Raw genomic sequence first — 18,273 nt, 5'->3', positions numbered from 1 at the left:
ATCTAAGGAAAAGTCTGAAGACAAAATTTTCATGCTGTGTTGTTTTTTAAGAACTGATATGAAGGCTGTAAAAATGAAATAAGCAATAGTATGTTGCAATCATACTCTAAAGCAAGGGTTTCTGCTCGATTAATCACAATCAACTTGCTGAAAGAGGTGAAAGGCCATAAAGTAAATATAAATAAAGATAAAATTATATTTTAAATAAATAAGTATTTCATTTTGTTTGTTTTTTTCTTACGCTGGGCGTTACTGGCCAGTGCTGCTGCAGCTGCCCTGGCTCCACCACAGCCCTGGGCACTCCCATAAATATTTTAAATAAAGATAAAGTTAGCTTTATTTTATTTACATCATTGAGTGAATTTATTAGTTAATATTTAGAGGCTCTGATTAAAAAAATGCTGATATCTGAAAGCCTGGCATAGCACTAAGTAGATATATTTTATCTTCCATTAAATTCACTCACTAAGAAACAATGTTACCATGTCTAGTTACCCTTATTTTAAAAGCATAATTCAAAAATTTGGTTGCATATCCCAAAATATTACATTACAACCTGAAGCTTTGCATTCTGGGTTTGAAGAGTAGTATTCTGCTCCTGTAACGAAACTGTCTGCCTCTGAAGTGCAAGAATCTGAGCCTGCAAATTACTGTTCTGTGTCTCCAATTGTTTCAGTTGAGTTTTCAGTGCTTGTTTCTCTGCTTGCAGGGTAGCATTCTTAATAAAGAAAACACATATTTTAAAAAGTAACAAACATATTTCCGCTTAACAGATATTAGAATTTTGTAACAACTATTACCATGAAAATCCAAAAAAAAAAAAAAAATCCCAACAATCTTAAAAGACTTAAACAGTTCCCCTCTATCCCAAATTGTAAAAAGAGATGTAATCTAAGAGAAAGCAAGAGCTAATACTAAAACCTTACTAGTGTGTCTCTATACTGTCTGCTTTATAATTTCCAAAAAAACAAAATGTTCCATTCTCAATATATTAACACAAGAAACTAGAATGGGGTTGTTAGTTATATGGTTTTCGTGCTGTTCAAAAGTATGTGGGACTGTGTCTAGCTAATGAAGTGCACATTTTCTAACTGCCCAAAGGCAAATATATATATATATAGGTGAGTGCTGGTCCCAGGGGTAGCAGCAAAACTAAATATTTTAATAAACACAAATTTGGAAGAGAAGCAGGAACAATTTTAACCATGTGTTTAAAAAATTTAGTCCATAATTGACCTAACAGATGTTACATATATTCTTTAGTGATTTTTTTTTTCCCCATGGTATAAAATACTCACTAAAACTCTATTTTATCTATAGGACTTCTGGAGCAAATCCAAACAAAACATATAATTTTCAATTCTTCTAGTACATTTGACCATATTTCAATTTTATAAACAGTGAATTACTATGCAAATCACAGATCACTATTAATTTGACAGATATTAAAATGTTTGTCATGGATATTATATTCTCAGGATTACTTCTAAATAACATTTCATAAAAAATTAGCATAAAAAAGTATAAACAAAGAAAGAACCTCTAGAAAATTGAAATAAAATGTTATATACAAAAAGTCCAGAATTTGTTGCATATAATTGCAATACGCAGAAAAAGTTACAACTGAATCACGACATATCACCTTTATCATATCTACATAGGGGACAAAGGAATCATTCATTTTATAGACTTTCAAAGTTACATATACTACATGGTCACTGTATAAAAGGCAAGTAATGATTAAACCCATATATTTTATCACAAAATCAAAGGTTAGGAAGCAAAATGCTTTAAGATGGGTTTTGATATTTTAGTTCTCTTGTGTTCATTTATTCAAATAAAAAGGATGAAAAAATTTATACTGGAAAAATAATATGGAACACTGATATTTTTATATACCATCTTGATACACCAAAAAGTGAACCATTTTTCACTTCATACATTAAGTGCTACTGTAGTTCAGCTCTTAAGAAACCAAAATGTACAAAGCTCTAATGACAAGTCTGGGTATCCCTACAGGAATAAGAAAAATTCCTATAGTCTATAAAGAATAAGAGAGTAGAAAGGGTATCTCACAGCAGGAAAAGATCTACAATGGAAAAGTTAGGAGGTCAGTAACTATACTGGCAAATGCACCAAAATTATCAGTCTAATATAAGACTAGCCATCTTTACAAACCATTATCTAAAATAAAATGGCTAAAAAATGAGAACCAAGTAACTTTTTTCCAATAGAAATTTATAAAGGAAGTCAATGGGAAAAGAGATTTACTTTATAGAACTTTTACATGTCAGCCAAATTTTCTGAAATACAATTACTAATCCAACTGATGGAGGTTTGTATCTATGTGCGCATATATATATAAATATACATATGTAAATCACTGAATAATTAAAAATAGGTATTCATATACAGCTGATAAATAGATAAGATGTAAAATAGCTCGCTTATTAATAATTTAAAACATGAAAATTAAAATACTTTATTGCTTTAACAAAAATTAAAAGGCTGATAACACCAAGTGTTTACCTAAAAAAATAGGTAATCTATTAGTGGAACTGAAAACTGATGTGATCTTCAAAAGCTAACATGATGATACCAGTTAAAATTACACACGTACACACACACACACACATATATATATACACCCTTTGGCCTATCAATTCTGCCATCAGAAATTTATTACCCCATGAACATATTATACATTGATTTTCACTGCAGCAAAATCTGATAATAACCTAAATGTTCATCGATTGGGATTTATTTAAATAAATTATGGTAATATCCACACTATGGAATAATATGTGGTTATTAAAAAAAATGATATGATCTATAACTGCCTGAAATAGAGAGCTCTCTAAGATAACATAATTGAAACATGCAAATAAGAATATTATATAGCATGATTCCACAGATGTAAATTTGTAAAAGAAATATGCTCCTAGACATACAAATGTCTAACAGACACATAAAAAGATGCTCAACATCACTCATCATCAGGGAAATACAAATCAAAACTACAATGAGATACTATCTCACACCTGTCAGAATAGCTAAAATTAACAACTCAGGAAACAACAGATGTTGGCAAGGATGCGGAGAAAGGGGAACCCTCTTACACTGTTGATGGGAATGCAAACTGGTGCAGCCACTCTGGAAAATAGTATGGAGGTTCCTCAAAAAGTTATAGAACTACCCTATAATCCAGCAATTGTATTACTAGGTATTTACTCAAAGGATACAAAAATACTGATTCGAAGGGATACATGCACCCTAATGTTTATAGCAGCATTATCCACAATAGCCAAATTATGGAAAGAGCCCAAATGTCCATCAAACGATGAATAAGGAAGTTGTGCTATATATGTATACAATGGAATATTATTCAGCCATAAAAAGAATGAAATCTTGCCATTTGCAACAACGAGGATGGAGCAAGACAGTATTATGCTAAGTGAAATAAGTCAGTCAGAGAAAGACAAATACCATATGATTTTACTCATATGTGGAATTCAAGAAACATTAACAGATGGACACAGGGGGTAAAAAAAAGAGGCAAACCAGAAAGGTACTCTTAATTATACAGAACAAACTGAGGGTTACTGGAGGGGAGGTAGATGGAGAGATGGGTGGTATGTGTGATGGGTATTAAGGAGGGCACTTGTGATGAGCACTGGGTGTTGTATGTAAGTGATGAATCACTAAATCCTACACCTGAAACTAATATTTCACTATATGTTAACTATCTGAAATTTAAATCTTGGAAGGAAAAAAAAGAAATATACTACTTCTTCCTTTTTTTTTTTTTTTAAATAAGTAGGCTCCAAGCCCAGACTAGAGCCTAACACGGAGTCTGAACTCATAACCCTGAAATCAACACCTGAGCTGAGATCAGGAGTCGGACGCTTAACCAACTGAGCCACCCAGGCGCCGCAAAAGAAATATACTACCATACACGGATAAGTCACAAACATTTTTCTGGGAAGACTGTTTACAGTGATTACTTCTGGATGAGAAAGTAGGAACCAACAGTGTAGGAGATTAATTTTTGGCATTATGGCTTAAAGTTCTCAATTCATGTTACATTAAAACATAATAACAATGACCACAACTATTTTACTTGTTAGTATATAAATTCCTTAAGCTAATTCATTTTTAAAGGATAAATGTATGGTGAATTAGTCTGATTACCTTTTTTTGACAAATATTTCTCTAACTTATTCAGCGAATATTTACTGTATCTGCTATCTACCAGGCTTATTTCTATATACTGAAGGCACAGTGGTTAAAAAAAAAAAAAAGATAAGCTCCTGCTGTCAAGGAGCCTTTTTTCCAGTAGACAACCAACAAATAAGTAATATAATTTCACTAGTGAGAAGTGCTAGGAAGAAACTAAGGCAGTGCCATAATAGCGAATGGTTTAGGTTGAGAATTGCTACTTTACTGGGGGAAGGGGTCAGGAAAGACCTCTTGCAGGAGATATGTGATACGAAGCCTGAATGCCAGCCATGTGTTCCAGGTAGAGGATCCCAACATAAATCTCTGGAAACAGGAACAAACAGAAAAGGCCAATATGACTACAACTGATTTACTTATATATGCCAGGCACTGTTTTGTGTTTCCCAGGTAACGACAGATAGTAATAATATCTCGAGATTATAAACAGAAGGGAAGGAAGAGTGGTATGGTATAAGGCCAACAATATAGGCAGGGCAAAGTCAGGAATGATCTTATAGGACACTGAAAAATTTGGATTTTATTCTAACTGGAAGGGGAAGCCATTGAATATTTTAAGTAGAAAAATTACATGACTAGGATTATGTTTTAAAAAATAACTCTGGCTACTGTAGTTAAGAATGGGTTAGACTGGGCCAGGAGTAGAAGGGGGAAAGCCAGCCAGTCAGAGGCTATTCTAATAATCCAGATGAGAGATAATGGTACCTTAAATGGTAGCAGCAACGATGGGACAGAAGAAGGGCGTGGGTTACATTTTCACAACAGAGTTGACAAAGTTGGCTGATGGACTTATATGAGGGTGATGGAGAAAAGTAAATTAAATTATTAGTTCTTCACTCTTTTACTATAAAATAAATCACTCAAGAAAGTATAAAACCAGATTAGATAAACTTTCTAAGTTATATATACAATGATACTTTACTTTTAAAAAAAAACTTTTTCCTACTAAAAATTTAAAAATACTTACATTTCTTTCTACTTCAATTAATCTGTCTTTAACTTTCAGAAGCTCTCTAGTTGTTTCTTGACTTTCTCGCTCCCATTTATTATCTTCACCAGAAGTTGGAGGAGAGCTCTGTACCATCCTTTCTTCATCTTGTCTCTGTTTGAGAGCTTCATAATTCTTTTTCACCTAAAATTTTATTTAAAATATGTTAATGGAGAGAAAAAGAATCACCAAAGTTATCACTTCTCACAATCAGACTCTGCAATGGTCTGGTGAATGTGAAAGACACTATTTAAAAATGTGATAAATAATATGTATAATTATCATTACTATCATGATCACAATTTATGCTTTGTAAACTACAAAACCTTTTGTCCTAGAAAATATAAAATATACTCCTGCTTATGTGCCATTATCTAGTAATATATTCTATAATTTCAGATCCTGTTGTTTATAATCTAAGGAATAGATTAACTGGACATAGACATGTTGCTAAATATTAATAATTATTTTTTGACCCATCTATAGCTGGATTTAGAAATTTCAGAGATCCCGGGGCGCCTGGGTGGCTCAGCCGTTTAGCGTCTGCCTTTGGCTCAGGTCATGATCCCAGGGTCTTGGGATCGAGCCCCACATCGGGTTCCTTGCTCGGCAGGGAAGCCTGCTTCTCCCTCTCCCACTCTCCCTGCTTGTGTTCCCTCTCTCTCTGTCAAAAAATAAATAAAAATCTTTAAAAAAAGAAATTTCAGAGATCCCCATGTAAAGGACAAATGAAGACTTGACATACGTAATAATTCCTTCTAAAAAGATACCTAAAGTTGAGGAATATCTATATATGTCTACCCTTTTAAGAAGGATATGTTGCCCAGAATGAGCTATATTAATAGATAAATTGGTGACTTCTTTATTCAGATCCTAACCCATATATTATTACTGTAATTTATTTTATAAAAAGTGGGCAATCCAAGGATTTATCTTACCCAGGGCTTTCTGGTGTGATTACAACCACATCCTACTTTAAGAGAGTCAACTCAAAACTAAGAACTTGGTCATCCTACATCCCCAAAATTACTGATTAACTTAATAGCTCTCTTCAATTTAAGCTGATTATTATTATACTTCTCTTGAATCATTAGTTTATATTAGGAGACATTTATCACAAATTTCTAAATTAAAACCCAAACTTTACATTAAGGCAAAAATATAAATGTCTAAAATAATTCAATATCTAAAGCAAACCTTAAGAAAGCTTATGACTCAACAATAAGCTTTGCTACTACTGAGTTAGAAAATGATGTGAGACTAAAGAAAAAAGACGCCCAAAACAGAATATAATTTAAAGCTTGGCTGAGTGATCTAATAGGTGTTCTGGGATCCTAATTTTCCAGGTTTTTTAAATTTTAATACCCTAATAACAGATGAGTGACATCATTTCCAGTCTCCTATTTTACATTAATTTCCCACAGGGTCTTTTCTCTAGGCTTATAAAGACTATAGACATATGCCATTATTAAGAAGGGGAGTTGAGAATAAAACTCAAAGCTTCTTATTTTTAGCCCATTGTTCTTACAACTAAATTTCAAAAATGGTCCCTTTACCTTATGTATCTGCAGAATCTCTAATTTATGTTCACATAAAAAATGACATATTTTCCATCGAGGTTTCTTAGAGGCAGCATATAGGTGGGTCTTGCCTTTTAATCTAATTTATTAATCTCTGCCTTTCAAATGAGATGTTTAGAAATTTTATATTTAATGTGATTATTGATCTGGTTTGTTTTAAAACTGCCATTTTGCTATCTGTCCAATCTGTACTTTTGTTCCTCATTTTTCTTTTTTTTTGTTTTTTAGATTTTTTGTAATTCTATTTTATCTCCTTTCCTGCCATATTAGCTATACCTTTTTGTCATGCTATTTTAGCAATTACTTCAGGCCTTCAACTCATATTTAACTTTCATAGTCTTCAAGTGATATACGTCTTCACATATAGTATTAGAAGTTAGCACAGTCTAATTCGGTTTTATGGCAGCCTAATTTCCTGTTTATGGCAGGTAGCTAGTCTAATAGCTGTGCCAAAATGGCTGGAAGTGGAAAACAATGATGAAATTTTAAATCTCTGCAGACTTGAAATGGATATATACCAACCCATACCCAAACTGGCTGAGCAGCTTCATGAAGTTGACTTTCTTTGCAACCTAGATACTGCAGATTAATTAAATCTGGCACCAAATTTTACTTTATTTTTTGGATAATCCTTCATGTTAACTAAGCAAAATTCTAGAATTTCTTCTGTAACAATATATGTTTCGTGGTACAAATACCAAAAATGATAGTGTGGGCAAATGGGGAACAAAACCTTTTTCCTTTTCTGTATGAGAAATTCATCTTTGGTAACTGTGTCCTTAGAAACCTGAAAAAATTGGAATGTTCTGTGTTACCAGGCAAGATTGCATATGAGAAAAATGACCCAACTGGTAAATTATATTTAGACTGCAAGAATTATAAATACCTAATAGGAAGCCATATCTTTAAACTTCTCTGAGTGCAGCAACTCTTAAAACTAGTATATCCATTGTGGAGATCTTCTATTTATGCCTTCAGAGTTTTGTAAGAGATGATGACTACTATGGAGCATGGAGTCTCAAAGACAGGGCAGCTCCCGCATGCTCAATGTGAATCTCATCATCTTGCACCTGAATTGTCATCTGGTGGGAATATGACTTTCAGGCAACTATAAGAGGGACCCATGACAGTGCCCTGCTATATACTGTATTTCCAACAGTGTTCTAAATCAAACGGTTCTAAATGAGGCCCAAAGTAATCTTCTCAATCTAAATGTTTAGTTGATTGTAAAACCACTCCTGGTGGTACTACAGAGATGATAAAAGGGGGGAAAAAAACCAGAACACGATTCTACCTATCTACCATATACTAATCCTAGGGAATGGACAAGCCCCTTTGATTTAAATTTATTTAGGTAAGGGAAAACAGACAGGTGCTCCTGCCTTGCTTATTTCACAGAATAATTCCAAATATCACAAGATAGTGGATCTAGGAGAAAACTTCAAATTAATGAGATCAGATGCTTTCTTATACCACACATACTATTTCCCTCTACTTGGTATCCTCATACCCATATCTTTGCCTATCAAACTTTTACCTGGATTTTCAATCGAAGTGTGTCAAAGTGAAGTGTCAATATCACATTGAGAGCTTTTCTAAATAGAGTAAGACTGCCTCTTCCCCATCCTATTCCCACAAAACTGATAGGTCTCTAACTGCATGGGGGACATATGCACATGAAATAGAACTGAACAAATTACAGTGTATAAACAAAATATAGTTTGTCATAAAATGACCAAGATCTGTTACTCTCAAATTTAAGAAAAAGGAAGAAATAGACAGAATATCAATGATGTTGCTTTTTTGTTTTCTTACTTTAGACTTTTCTGCCCAAATATCTGACAATTAAAATTCTTTCCAGGGAAATCACTTACTGTTTTAAGTTCTTGGCGCAACTGCTGGTTATAATTTGTGGATTCTTCTAATCGAGCTTCTAAAGCAGCAATTTTTTCTTCTTTTATTTCAAGGGACTTCTTTAGAGTAGATTCTAATTTTGATTCCAAAAGTTTGTACCTACTATCCAAGTACAAAAATAACATAGTTCATCATTGGAGGTAGATGTGAATGTCAATATTTTAGTTATCTTTTTGAAAGGTGGGTTCATAAATATATTATTTGTAATTAAATATTTTTTACAGAAAGGACAGTGCATGAATACAGTTTGAGAGTCAATCACAGACTTTGGATTATGATGAATTCTTACACCCGAGAACCTTGATAACTAAACCAAATAAAAAAGTAAAGTACATATATGAGAAATTTTATCACATTCTGCCTTTTACTCTAATTAACTTGTATATATGTTTTCTGCTCAACCAATTTTTAAGTTAAGAACAGAGAACAAATCTCATTCATTTTGGTATTGGCTTGAGTAAAGAGACATTTTTAAAGCATTTAATGAATCTAACTTTGAATATGTTGAATGTGTGATGCCCGAGTTGCTTCTAGACTGTCTAGACAGAGATGTCCACTAAGCGGAGAATAATGTGGCTATCAGGTAAAATGATGGATGGCAATGCATAGCATTCAGAATAAATGATTAAGAGGCCTAAGAACATAACCCTAGGAAACTATATTTAGAGAAGTCATAGGAAAAGAGCTGTTAAAAGAAAAAGACAAGAGTGACTGCTTAGCACTCTATTTGTAACTCTACCACTGAATTTACTTTGTTGCATTTTACCTATTTATACACGCAAACCCACAACTTAGACTATCTATTCCTTGATGACACAAATATCTTAATTTTATCTTAAAAGGGTCAGAGGGAATGACATCAATGAGAAAGATGAAAAGGTTATACTAATAATTAGGGACATAATCTGAGATTAGAGGTAAAGACAGATGCAGATATACATATAAATTCCAAGATGGAGGGGATGGAATGTTAAAGGAATTTATGTCTGTGAGCTTTTATTTTCCTTGTGACAATAAGGCTAACTTAATGGTTGAGAAAGAAGCCGGTGTAGTGGCTTAAGACACTTCTTTTACTGATCTACCGAATTTGATCATGGATGGTCTCAATTCCAGTTCTTAAAAAACTTAGTTCAATATATACCCTCAGCTTTCATTATATACATAAATGTATAGATTAATGAATGCATCACATCTTGCCTAGATTATTTCAACAGCTTCCTAACCGGTCTCTGTGCCTCCAATTTGCCCCTTTTTTGTTTGTTTGTTTGTTTGTTTGTTTTAAGATTTATTTATTTGAGAGAGGGGGCAGAGAAGGACAGAGGGAGAGAAAGAATCTCAAGCAGACTCCCCACTGAGCTTGGAGCCGGATGCAGGGCTCTGAGATCATGACAACAGCCAAAATCAAGAGTTGGATGCTTAACCGACTGAGCCACCCAGGCGTCCCTGTCCTTTTTCTAGTCCATCTTTCATGTCACTCTAAGAATTACTCAGCATATCTCTGTGCTTTATTTCCATGAAATGCCCTTCTCCATCATTTCTACCTTGCAAATTTCAGTCATTCTTTAACGTTCAGCTGAAGCATTATCATTTCTTTGATGCTTGATGATCAGCAGATGATAAGAGCTCAATTAACACTGACAAGCTGTTTGAATTAAGGTTTGGGAAGAGGTGCCAAATAATATGAAGTACTCATCTACAGCTGGGTTCTAAGAGGGTTAGTTAGGGTAGCTACATGGTGTACTGTTTTTTCTCCCCTCTACTAAATGTCTTACACATGACGGGTAATAAATCTGTGTGAATAAAGAAGTGATGCATATTTAGTATCTATATTAAGAGGTAGTCAACTCAATTGGCCCTTAACTATCTATTTAACTCAAATAAAAATGAAATTTCTCATGAAATAGCTCTTTGATTAATCCAATTATGGTTGCTTGAATTCATTGCTAGAATGAATGCCTCAAATTATTTCTATTTGTTATTACAGAATTATTAATCTATTCAATATATTAACTGAATATTTTCAAAATTACATAAACAAAACCCATATAATCAGCATTACTTTTTCCTATATACATTTATTTAATATAGAATATAAATACTAGAACATTAATAATGAGTAGACAATAAGATACAAATTATATTACAGAAATTTCAATGAATTAAGATCTAGTCTACATAAAACAATATTTTTAACAATACATACTTCTTGTCTAGCTGGATCACATGGCTGACTGGATGCTAAACAGTAGACTACTTGAAAATCTGTCTGACAGACTGTAATTACCATGGGAGAATAAAAATTTTTAAGCTTGTATTGATCATTCTCAAAATTAAAGGGCGTATAAAGTAATTTTTTATTGTTTGTCAAGCCTTATTTTTCCACATTATTTTTATACCTTAATTACCTCAGCGTATTTTCCTGTTTCATATTTCTCCTCCATCTCTAAGTCTACTTTTAACACACAAAATAAATGAAAGAACTGAGGCATTTAAGCACTCGATTCAAATGAAAACTAACTTTATATTTCAAGAGAGAAGGGTTTGTTTGTTGTTAACGTCTCATTCTACTTTCATAGGTAATTACAGCCTCTGGTCTTCTGCTACCTGGATGGCATCCTGTTTTCCTATTATGTAACTATTTATAGTAATATTTTAGCATTTTCTCTTGTATCAATATTAGGTTGTACTTATCTGGGTTTTTACTTTTTTTTTTCTTATAGAACTTTCTCTATGCGAAGAAAGGAACCAGAAACAGGGTGAAATACATAAATATTCTGTAGTTACTACAGGAAAGAATGAGCAAAAAAATAACAATAATTTCAACTGTTTGCCAAATAGACTTAATACTTACCTGTCATCAGTACTTTGCTCATCATGTAAGAGTCGCTCTTTATTTAACCCTATCTTCTCAAGCTCATGAGTTAATTTTTCAAGATCATTATTCATTTGTTGAGTCTTCAATTTTTCACTTACCAAATCCTTATTTTAAAAGGAATGCAAAACTCACGTAAGTGTCATGACCATGAACATCTAACAAATTCAGCCAAGACTATAACTACCACTATCCAGGAATACATATTAATTCAAACCAGGAAAAAAGAAACGTTGTTGTTGAATTTCTCCTTCATCAATAAAAAGTAGTTAAGCAACAAAATAACCTAGTTCAAACAATATGGTTTTCCTTTTTTGTTTTTTGCTAATATTTAACTTTTTGTGTTAAAAACTAAAAGGAAATACTCTTTACTTGTGAACACTTTAGGTTTGAAAACTGTGAGAAAAAAAGATACATATCCATTAACTTTTTAATAATGAGCTAGGACTTTAGTGCATATTTCTTCCTATGAAAATATGCTGGATGCAACACCCTTCTTACACCACAAGCACCCCTCTGCCAGTGGAAGAGCCCTAAGATACTGATATGAAGAAACAGGGCACATTCTTAGAAGTTCAGACACAAGGAACCTGTCATTCATGACTGTAGGACTGTATAACAGAGAAAAAAACCAAAAAGTTAATAATGGGTCCGTCTCAATGTCTCTTTAGCAGAAATACAGACTTCCCGATATGACTTTCTGCCAGAATGCTAACAAACTTTTTAACCCAACTTAAAGGGTTACCATATATAGTATAGCATAGGGATAGCAAAAAACAGCCAAGCATGCTGTCTTCTAATCTATACCATGTTTCACAGGACCTACTGCCAATCAACTCCTGAAAGTTTCACAACTCTTCTCAACACACAAATCCAAGCAACTAAACATTGTTCAGTGTTGACTCTTAAGTTCAACCTGATTTGCATTCTCAGGCTTAGAGGTCAAAATTCATTGGGTTTTGGAGTCTGAAAGATCTGGACTTGATTCCAGTAATCCAATTTTGCCATTTATTAGCTGTGTGATCCTGAGTAAGTTACTTAATGTCTCTAATGCTTTCTTATCTAAATGGAAATAGTATCTATAGAGGATTAGTTGTAAAAATTATAGAAATATACATAAATACAACTTATGAAGCCCTTAGCCCAGTACTTGGCACATAGTTAGCATTCAGTAAATAGTAGCTGTCATGCTTCCTATTATACATTAGCATTTAGTAACAGTCTTGATCAAATATTTTAATATTATTTTGAAACAAAATATAAAATTACAATGTAATAAGTGAGATACCGCATGGAAATCTTATTACTATACTACAATATCTTAAAAAATAAAATTTACATGTACTTCTTGGTGTAACAAAAGTAGGAAACTTAGAAACTGTTTCTAGTTCTAATTCCAAATTTCTACTTTGAACCATAAACAGATGATGCAAATTTCCGATGGGTTCCAATAAAACTTAACAAAGCCCTGAATTAAAAATATAAAAAGAATTTGCCTTAAATTTAGGTAACTATATTTACCTCTCGTAATGTAACCAAAGTTTTTATATCAATAGTTGCTCTTTTCACAAGCTCCTTATTTTCTTTCTCTAATTCTTTCAGACGAATGCAGGATTCTTTATAAATACTGATCTCTTTGAAAAGAGTTTTGTTTTCTTTTTCTAAATTTCCAATTTTCACATTATTTTCTTCTAATGTGGTATCTTTTATTTCTGCTTGTTGTCGGAGTCTTTTATTTTCCTTCTCCAGTTGTTTCTTATCCTTTTCCAGTTGAGAAGTTTCTTGCTCTAATGATTTATTTTCTTTTTCTAGCTGTTCTAGTCTTTTGCTAGATATTTTTAACTCTTCTAGGTTTTTCTGCAATGTTTGATTTTCTACCTCTAAGTCTTGTAGTTCACTCTCTAATTGTTGAATCTTTTTATTGCTGTTTTCTAGAGCTTTCTGTAGCCTTTGATTTTCTGTATCTAAACCCTGGTAGCTAACTTCTAAGCGTTCTGTCTTCTTGAAAGATGCTTTCATGAGTTCCAAACCCTTCTTAAGTTGCTCTTTTTCACTTTCCAGTTCTTTATTTTCTAGTTGTAGCTGAGCCATTTTCATGCTTGCACACTTCAAAGATTCCACATTCCTTCGCAGTTCTAAGTTTTCCTCATCTAGTTGGGAATTCTCTTTTTCTAGGGATTCTAACTGAAAAGTAAGGTTTTTAAAGCTATCCAATGTTTTTTTTAATTTCCTATTTTCTCTTTCCAGCTCTGAATTTTCTTGTTCTAAGGCCTCAATTTTTTCACAAGTAATTTTTAAATTGGTTATCTTTTTCTGTAACAATTCATTTTCTTTCTCAAGATGATGCAACTCATTTTCAAGTTCTTCTGCTCGTTCTCCTTTTTCTTTATAATGTTCCAATTCTTTTCTAATTTGTCTTTTTTCAAACTCAATCTTGCTTAGCTTGCTACTTGTTTCTTTGATCGACTCATGGAGAATTTTATTTTCTTTTTCAATATCTTTCACCCTTGCTTCAGCACTTATCTGGGAGCGCTGCCTTAAGGAAGACACAGTTTGATTCAGATGTTCATTTTCCTGTTCCAATATTTTAATCTAATTAACAAAGAAAAAAGAGAGAATTAAAAACTTAATTGAGCATAAACTAAATATTTTAAGTTACAGTTTTTCCTTTCTAAAAAATAACAAGGAAATCAGAACATAAAAGGGTGCTAATTTCTATCTTACTCTTAATTCTGACAAATATTTACTGAGAGACCCCTGTGTACATGCACTGCCAGGTCATTAAAGTTCTTTCTTTAGGGAGTTCATAATGTAAAGAAATGGTTAGGAGAGATGTATCTAATATTAATCAAAGTGATCTTCAGATTATTCACAGTTACAGGTTTCAAATTCAAATAAGAACACAGGTGAAATATACACACATATCTCTTTATGAATATAGCTTTTATTTTCTTTAAATAAATTTTGCAATGCATATACACAGTGGGCTCTTAATAAATACTGCTATATTTATATGTGTATATGTGGGTGTGTACTCATTTCCCTAAGAATTCTAATTTGGAAACATCAAAATAACAAAATCCTCTGGTACACTTGAAAACTAATCCATCCAATTTATATCATGACCTAATTCTGTGGTTCTCAAAAGTCAGTGTTAAATAATCCCCTGAGAACCTTGTAAAAATACGGATTCATGCTTAGCTCTAGAATTTTTATTCTGTAGCTCTATAGAAACCTCTATTTTTACAGGTAGCCTGAGGACTATACCTGGATAATATAAAAAAAAAAATCATTTTACTTCTAAAAAAGTAACAGAACTTTAAAATAGTAAGTCAATCAATATCTCCAGTTCTCAGTTTCCTAGAACATAAAATGACAAAGACCAATAAACACTGGAAAGCACATGAGAATGCATCCTAGAGGCAGCAACCGCATCTTCCTCTTAAGCAGGGTTGGAGTACAGCTGCTTTCCCCCAACTCCACTCAGGAACTTTATAATCTTCAGTCCTAATCCACAGACACTTGAAAGCACAGGTAACTGCAAAATTTTATACCAGATAATTATCAAGCATACTTGCCATTTAAAAAATTCTAAGCTTTCCCTTCAACTTTCCTAAAATACACAGGACAGAAAATGAAGTAAAACCATAGTTACTCTAAAATTTAAGCAATTCTAAAATATTTCCCTTTCATGTTATATGAACATTTTTGTTTGCCTAAACTTTAAAATAACTTTTGTTAATGCATTTCAAAGTATATTGCTTAATAGGAAATTTATGAACCTGTCTCTCTGAATTTTCTCTAAGTGTTTCAATTGTTTTTTCAAGCTGAGCTTTCTCCTTCATTAGATCCTTGCTTAAATTCTGACAGTTCTGAAGACTTTGCTTTTCTTGAATAATTTCATTTTCAAGAATTTCAACCTAGAGAAATTAAATAAAAAAACAATGTATCATTCAATATTTTACAACAGTGGAAACATGTCAAAACAAAAGATAATTTTCAAATAAAAAATTAAATACAGTTTTAACACTCAAATGGTGAAATTTAAGAACTGAGTAGAGAAATTCAAGTAATAGTCCATGCTACTTTTAGCAGCTGTATAAAAAATGCAGACATGACTGTCTTTCTTAACCTGTGCATCTTTGAAAGGTACATTTGTACTTCTAAACACAAAGATAAATCCAAATGAATATATGATAATTATGTGCTTTATGAAGACTGTACAAATCTTATTGAAAGACTCTTCTGGCTTGAGATTTATAAAGTAAAATTTTAATTACAGTCAAGTAATTTCAGTGAAGAAGGAAGAAGAGAATATAAAAGCATGAATGAAAGGTGAGAAAGAGTGATTTAAGTTTAATGAGGAAACAGAGATTAAGTTTAAAATAAAAAGGAGCGAGGGAGAAAAAAGGAGAATAATACTAGAGAAAAAAGGGCTGAACAAAACTCCAGCAAATGTTTATACTCTAGGTTTAAATTTGTTGTCAATTACACATTTTAAAGACATGATCAAGTATGTGATTAATAAGGATAAAATAGCAAATTCCAGTTTAAATTATGCCAAATTGACCTTCCCATTAGCATACAACATATTCAAACCAGGCAATAAAAGAAAATAAAGATTTAGCTATATAAAATATTCCACTTCAAGTTTAAATATTAATTAAATCCTTATGTCAATAATGAAGAAGTCTAAGAATTTGAATAGTCTTACATAAAGCAAGTTGAATTTTCCTATTTTATTATCAATGGAAGATAACCATATATGGAAGACCATCTTCCAGTAATATCTCAAAAGCATCAAGTCACAAATCTTATGCAGTCACTCAATTCAACATATATATATTCCGGAAGGTTTTAGTTATTAATTATGAATCCAGTTCTCCCATTAAAGATTGAAATATATGGGTAACAGTTATTTAATTAAACTCATTTGTTGTTTTATAGCAATGGAATTCAAGTGAAACATTCAGTTTACAAAAGACATCTTTCATACAATGAATTTATAAATAATTGCTAGAATCACTAAAAATTTATTAGAATTCAAAGCTAACTTTAAAATCAAATTATAATTTCCAGACCCAATTATAATGATAACGAAAATAAAACTGTTCCAAGTTCTAAATAACCACTCCTACTTTTATACTATATTGGTTATCAAATGCTTATTAAGATTATTTGGTTAATGGATTAAAGATGATGCAAAAATGTTTTAAAAGAGTAAAAATCTGGCAAGATAATCAAGGAGTCTATTTGCATTATCTAAGGCAGTGGTTCTCAAGGCGTGGTCCCAAAAAACCAGGAAGACCATCACTTAGGAATTTCTTAGAAATGAGAATTCTTCACCCCTACCCTAGGCAAGACTACCAAATCAGAAACACTGGGCATGGGACTCAGCAATCTGTGTTTTAACAAGTCCTGAAGGTGACCATGATGCATACTATAGTTCAAAAACCAATGGTCTAAAGGTTAGGGAGATTTTCATAAATGAGTCTAGATACCCAGAATCTAAAGAAAAAACTAGACATGGCTGACTAGATATAGAAATAAAAATACATAAGGACATATGTATAAGAATATTTATTACAGTATTGTTCACTGTGACCAAGACCCAGAAACAAAAGTGAAAGCACATATTGGGGAGCAGATGTGATAAATTCTCTAGATGATAAAAATATCATGTATGTTGTCATGATACAATTCTATTTATCTACAATATGTGTATGTGTGTATGCAGAAAGATACTCAAAAATAAATTACTTGGTCTGTTGCACAACTGGAATATTTCTGTTGAACCAAAACCTAGTCAAAATTCAGGTTTCATAGTGCCTAAATTGTGGTCCTTAAATACCATTTCCCACTAAAAGGAACAAGGGCTTTCTGGAGAAATGGCTATCTCCAGATTTGGGGCAGGAAATGTTTAAGAGAAGCCTATTATGGCAAAAGCACAGAGGTTCACAATGGGTGCTAAGGTGTGTCACAGGAATTCAGAAAGAGGTAGGATATAAGAAAAACAAATGCAGTAGATTGAAACACTTCAAATATTTTTAAATCCATGAATTCATAAAGACACTAAAACAAAAAACTCATTAATTATCTCAGGAGGATATGAGAGAACCAATTCTTTACCAGGAAACTGGTAGATAAAGGGAAAGAATCAAACATTCACCCTGCTTTTCCCATAAGAGTTCCTTATCAGGATTTTGCAACCTCTGTTGAATTAAGGGATCAAAGCAAACCTTTTCCATGACAACTAACATGACAAAAAGACAAACAACTAGACATGTACCTCCTGACTGAAAAAGACTCCTTATGAATATTTTTACTAAAACCTCGATTTGAACCTGATTAAGCCTACAGATAAAATAAGACCTATTGGGAACAAAAGAACTTGCGAAGTGACACAAAAAGGATGCAGTGAGCAAAATCTAGACTGTAGGAAAACTAGATTAAACCACCTGGTTTCTTTAACAGAAAAACTACTAGGTATGAAGAGTAAACCTTAGATTAAAAAAGACAACAGACATCAGTTGATTGAATGTATTGGTCTTATTCTAATTCAGATTTGAACAAAATGCAAAAAAAAAATCCCAATTGATTTGGAGAAACTGAAATGCTAACCAAATTCTATTAAATTTTTAAGTGTGATAATGTCACTGTTCTTTTTTTTTAAAAAAATTCCT

General features: G+C 32.4%; 1 protein-coding gene across 9 annotated transcripts in view; it reads right to left on the bottom strand.

Moving 5' to 3' along the window:
- CCDC88A (coiled-coil and HOOK domain protein 88A) overlaps positions 1–18,273 on the bottom strand; it is a 122,430-nt gene that overhangs the window by 28,744 nt on the left and 75,413 nt on the right. For all 9 annotated transcript variants that reach the window (XR_013441821.1, XM_078056541.1, XM_078056542.1 and 6 more), the window contains exons 14-19: positions 15,373–15,510; positions 13,112–14,182; positions 11,570–11,697; positions 8,679–8,820; positions 5,204–5,368; positions 557–718 (exon numbers count right to left, since the gene is read on the bottom strand). Coding sequence is in view for 8 of the 9 variants with exons in the window: in XM_078056541.1 (XP_077912667.1) it covers positions 557–718; positions 5,204–5,368; positions 8,679–8,820; positions 11,570–11,697; positions 13,112–14,182; positions 15,373–15,510 (1,806 nt within the window). In the remaining variant the exon portion in view is untranslated. The remainder of the gene's footprint in view (positions 1–556; positions 719–5,203; positions 5,369–8,678; positions 8,821–11,569; positions 11,698–13,111; positions 14,183–15,372; positions 15,511–18,273) is intronic.

The sequence above is a fragment of the Halichoerus grypus genome, chromosome 10 (assembly GCF_964656455.1).
Source record: "Halichoerus grypus chromosome 10, mHalGry1.hap1.1, whole genome shotgun sequence".
NCBI classification, from domain to species: Eukaryota; Metazoa; Chordata; class Mammalia; order Carnivora; family Phocidae; genus Halichoerus; species Halichoerus grypus.
The sequence above is the reverse complement of the archived record's forward strand: the minus strand, read 5'-3'. Positions and strand labels throughout refer to the sequence as shown.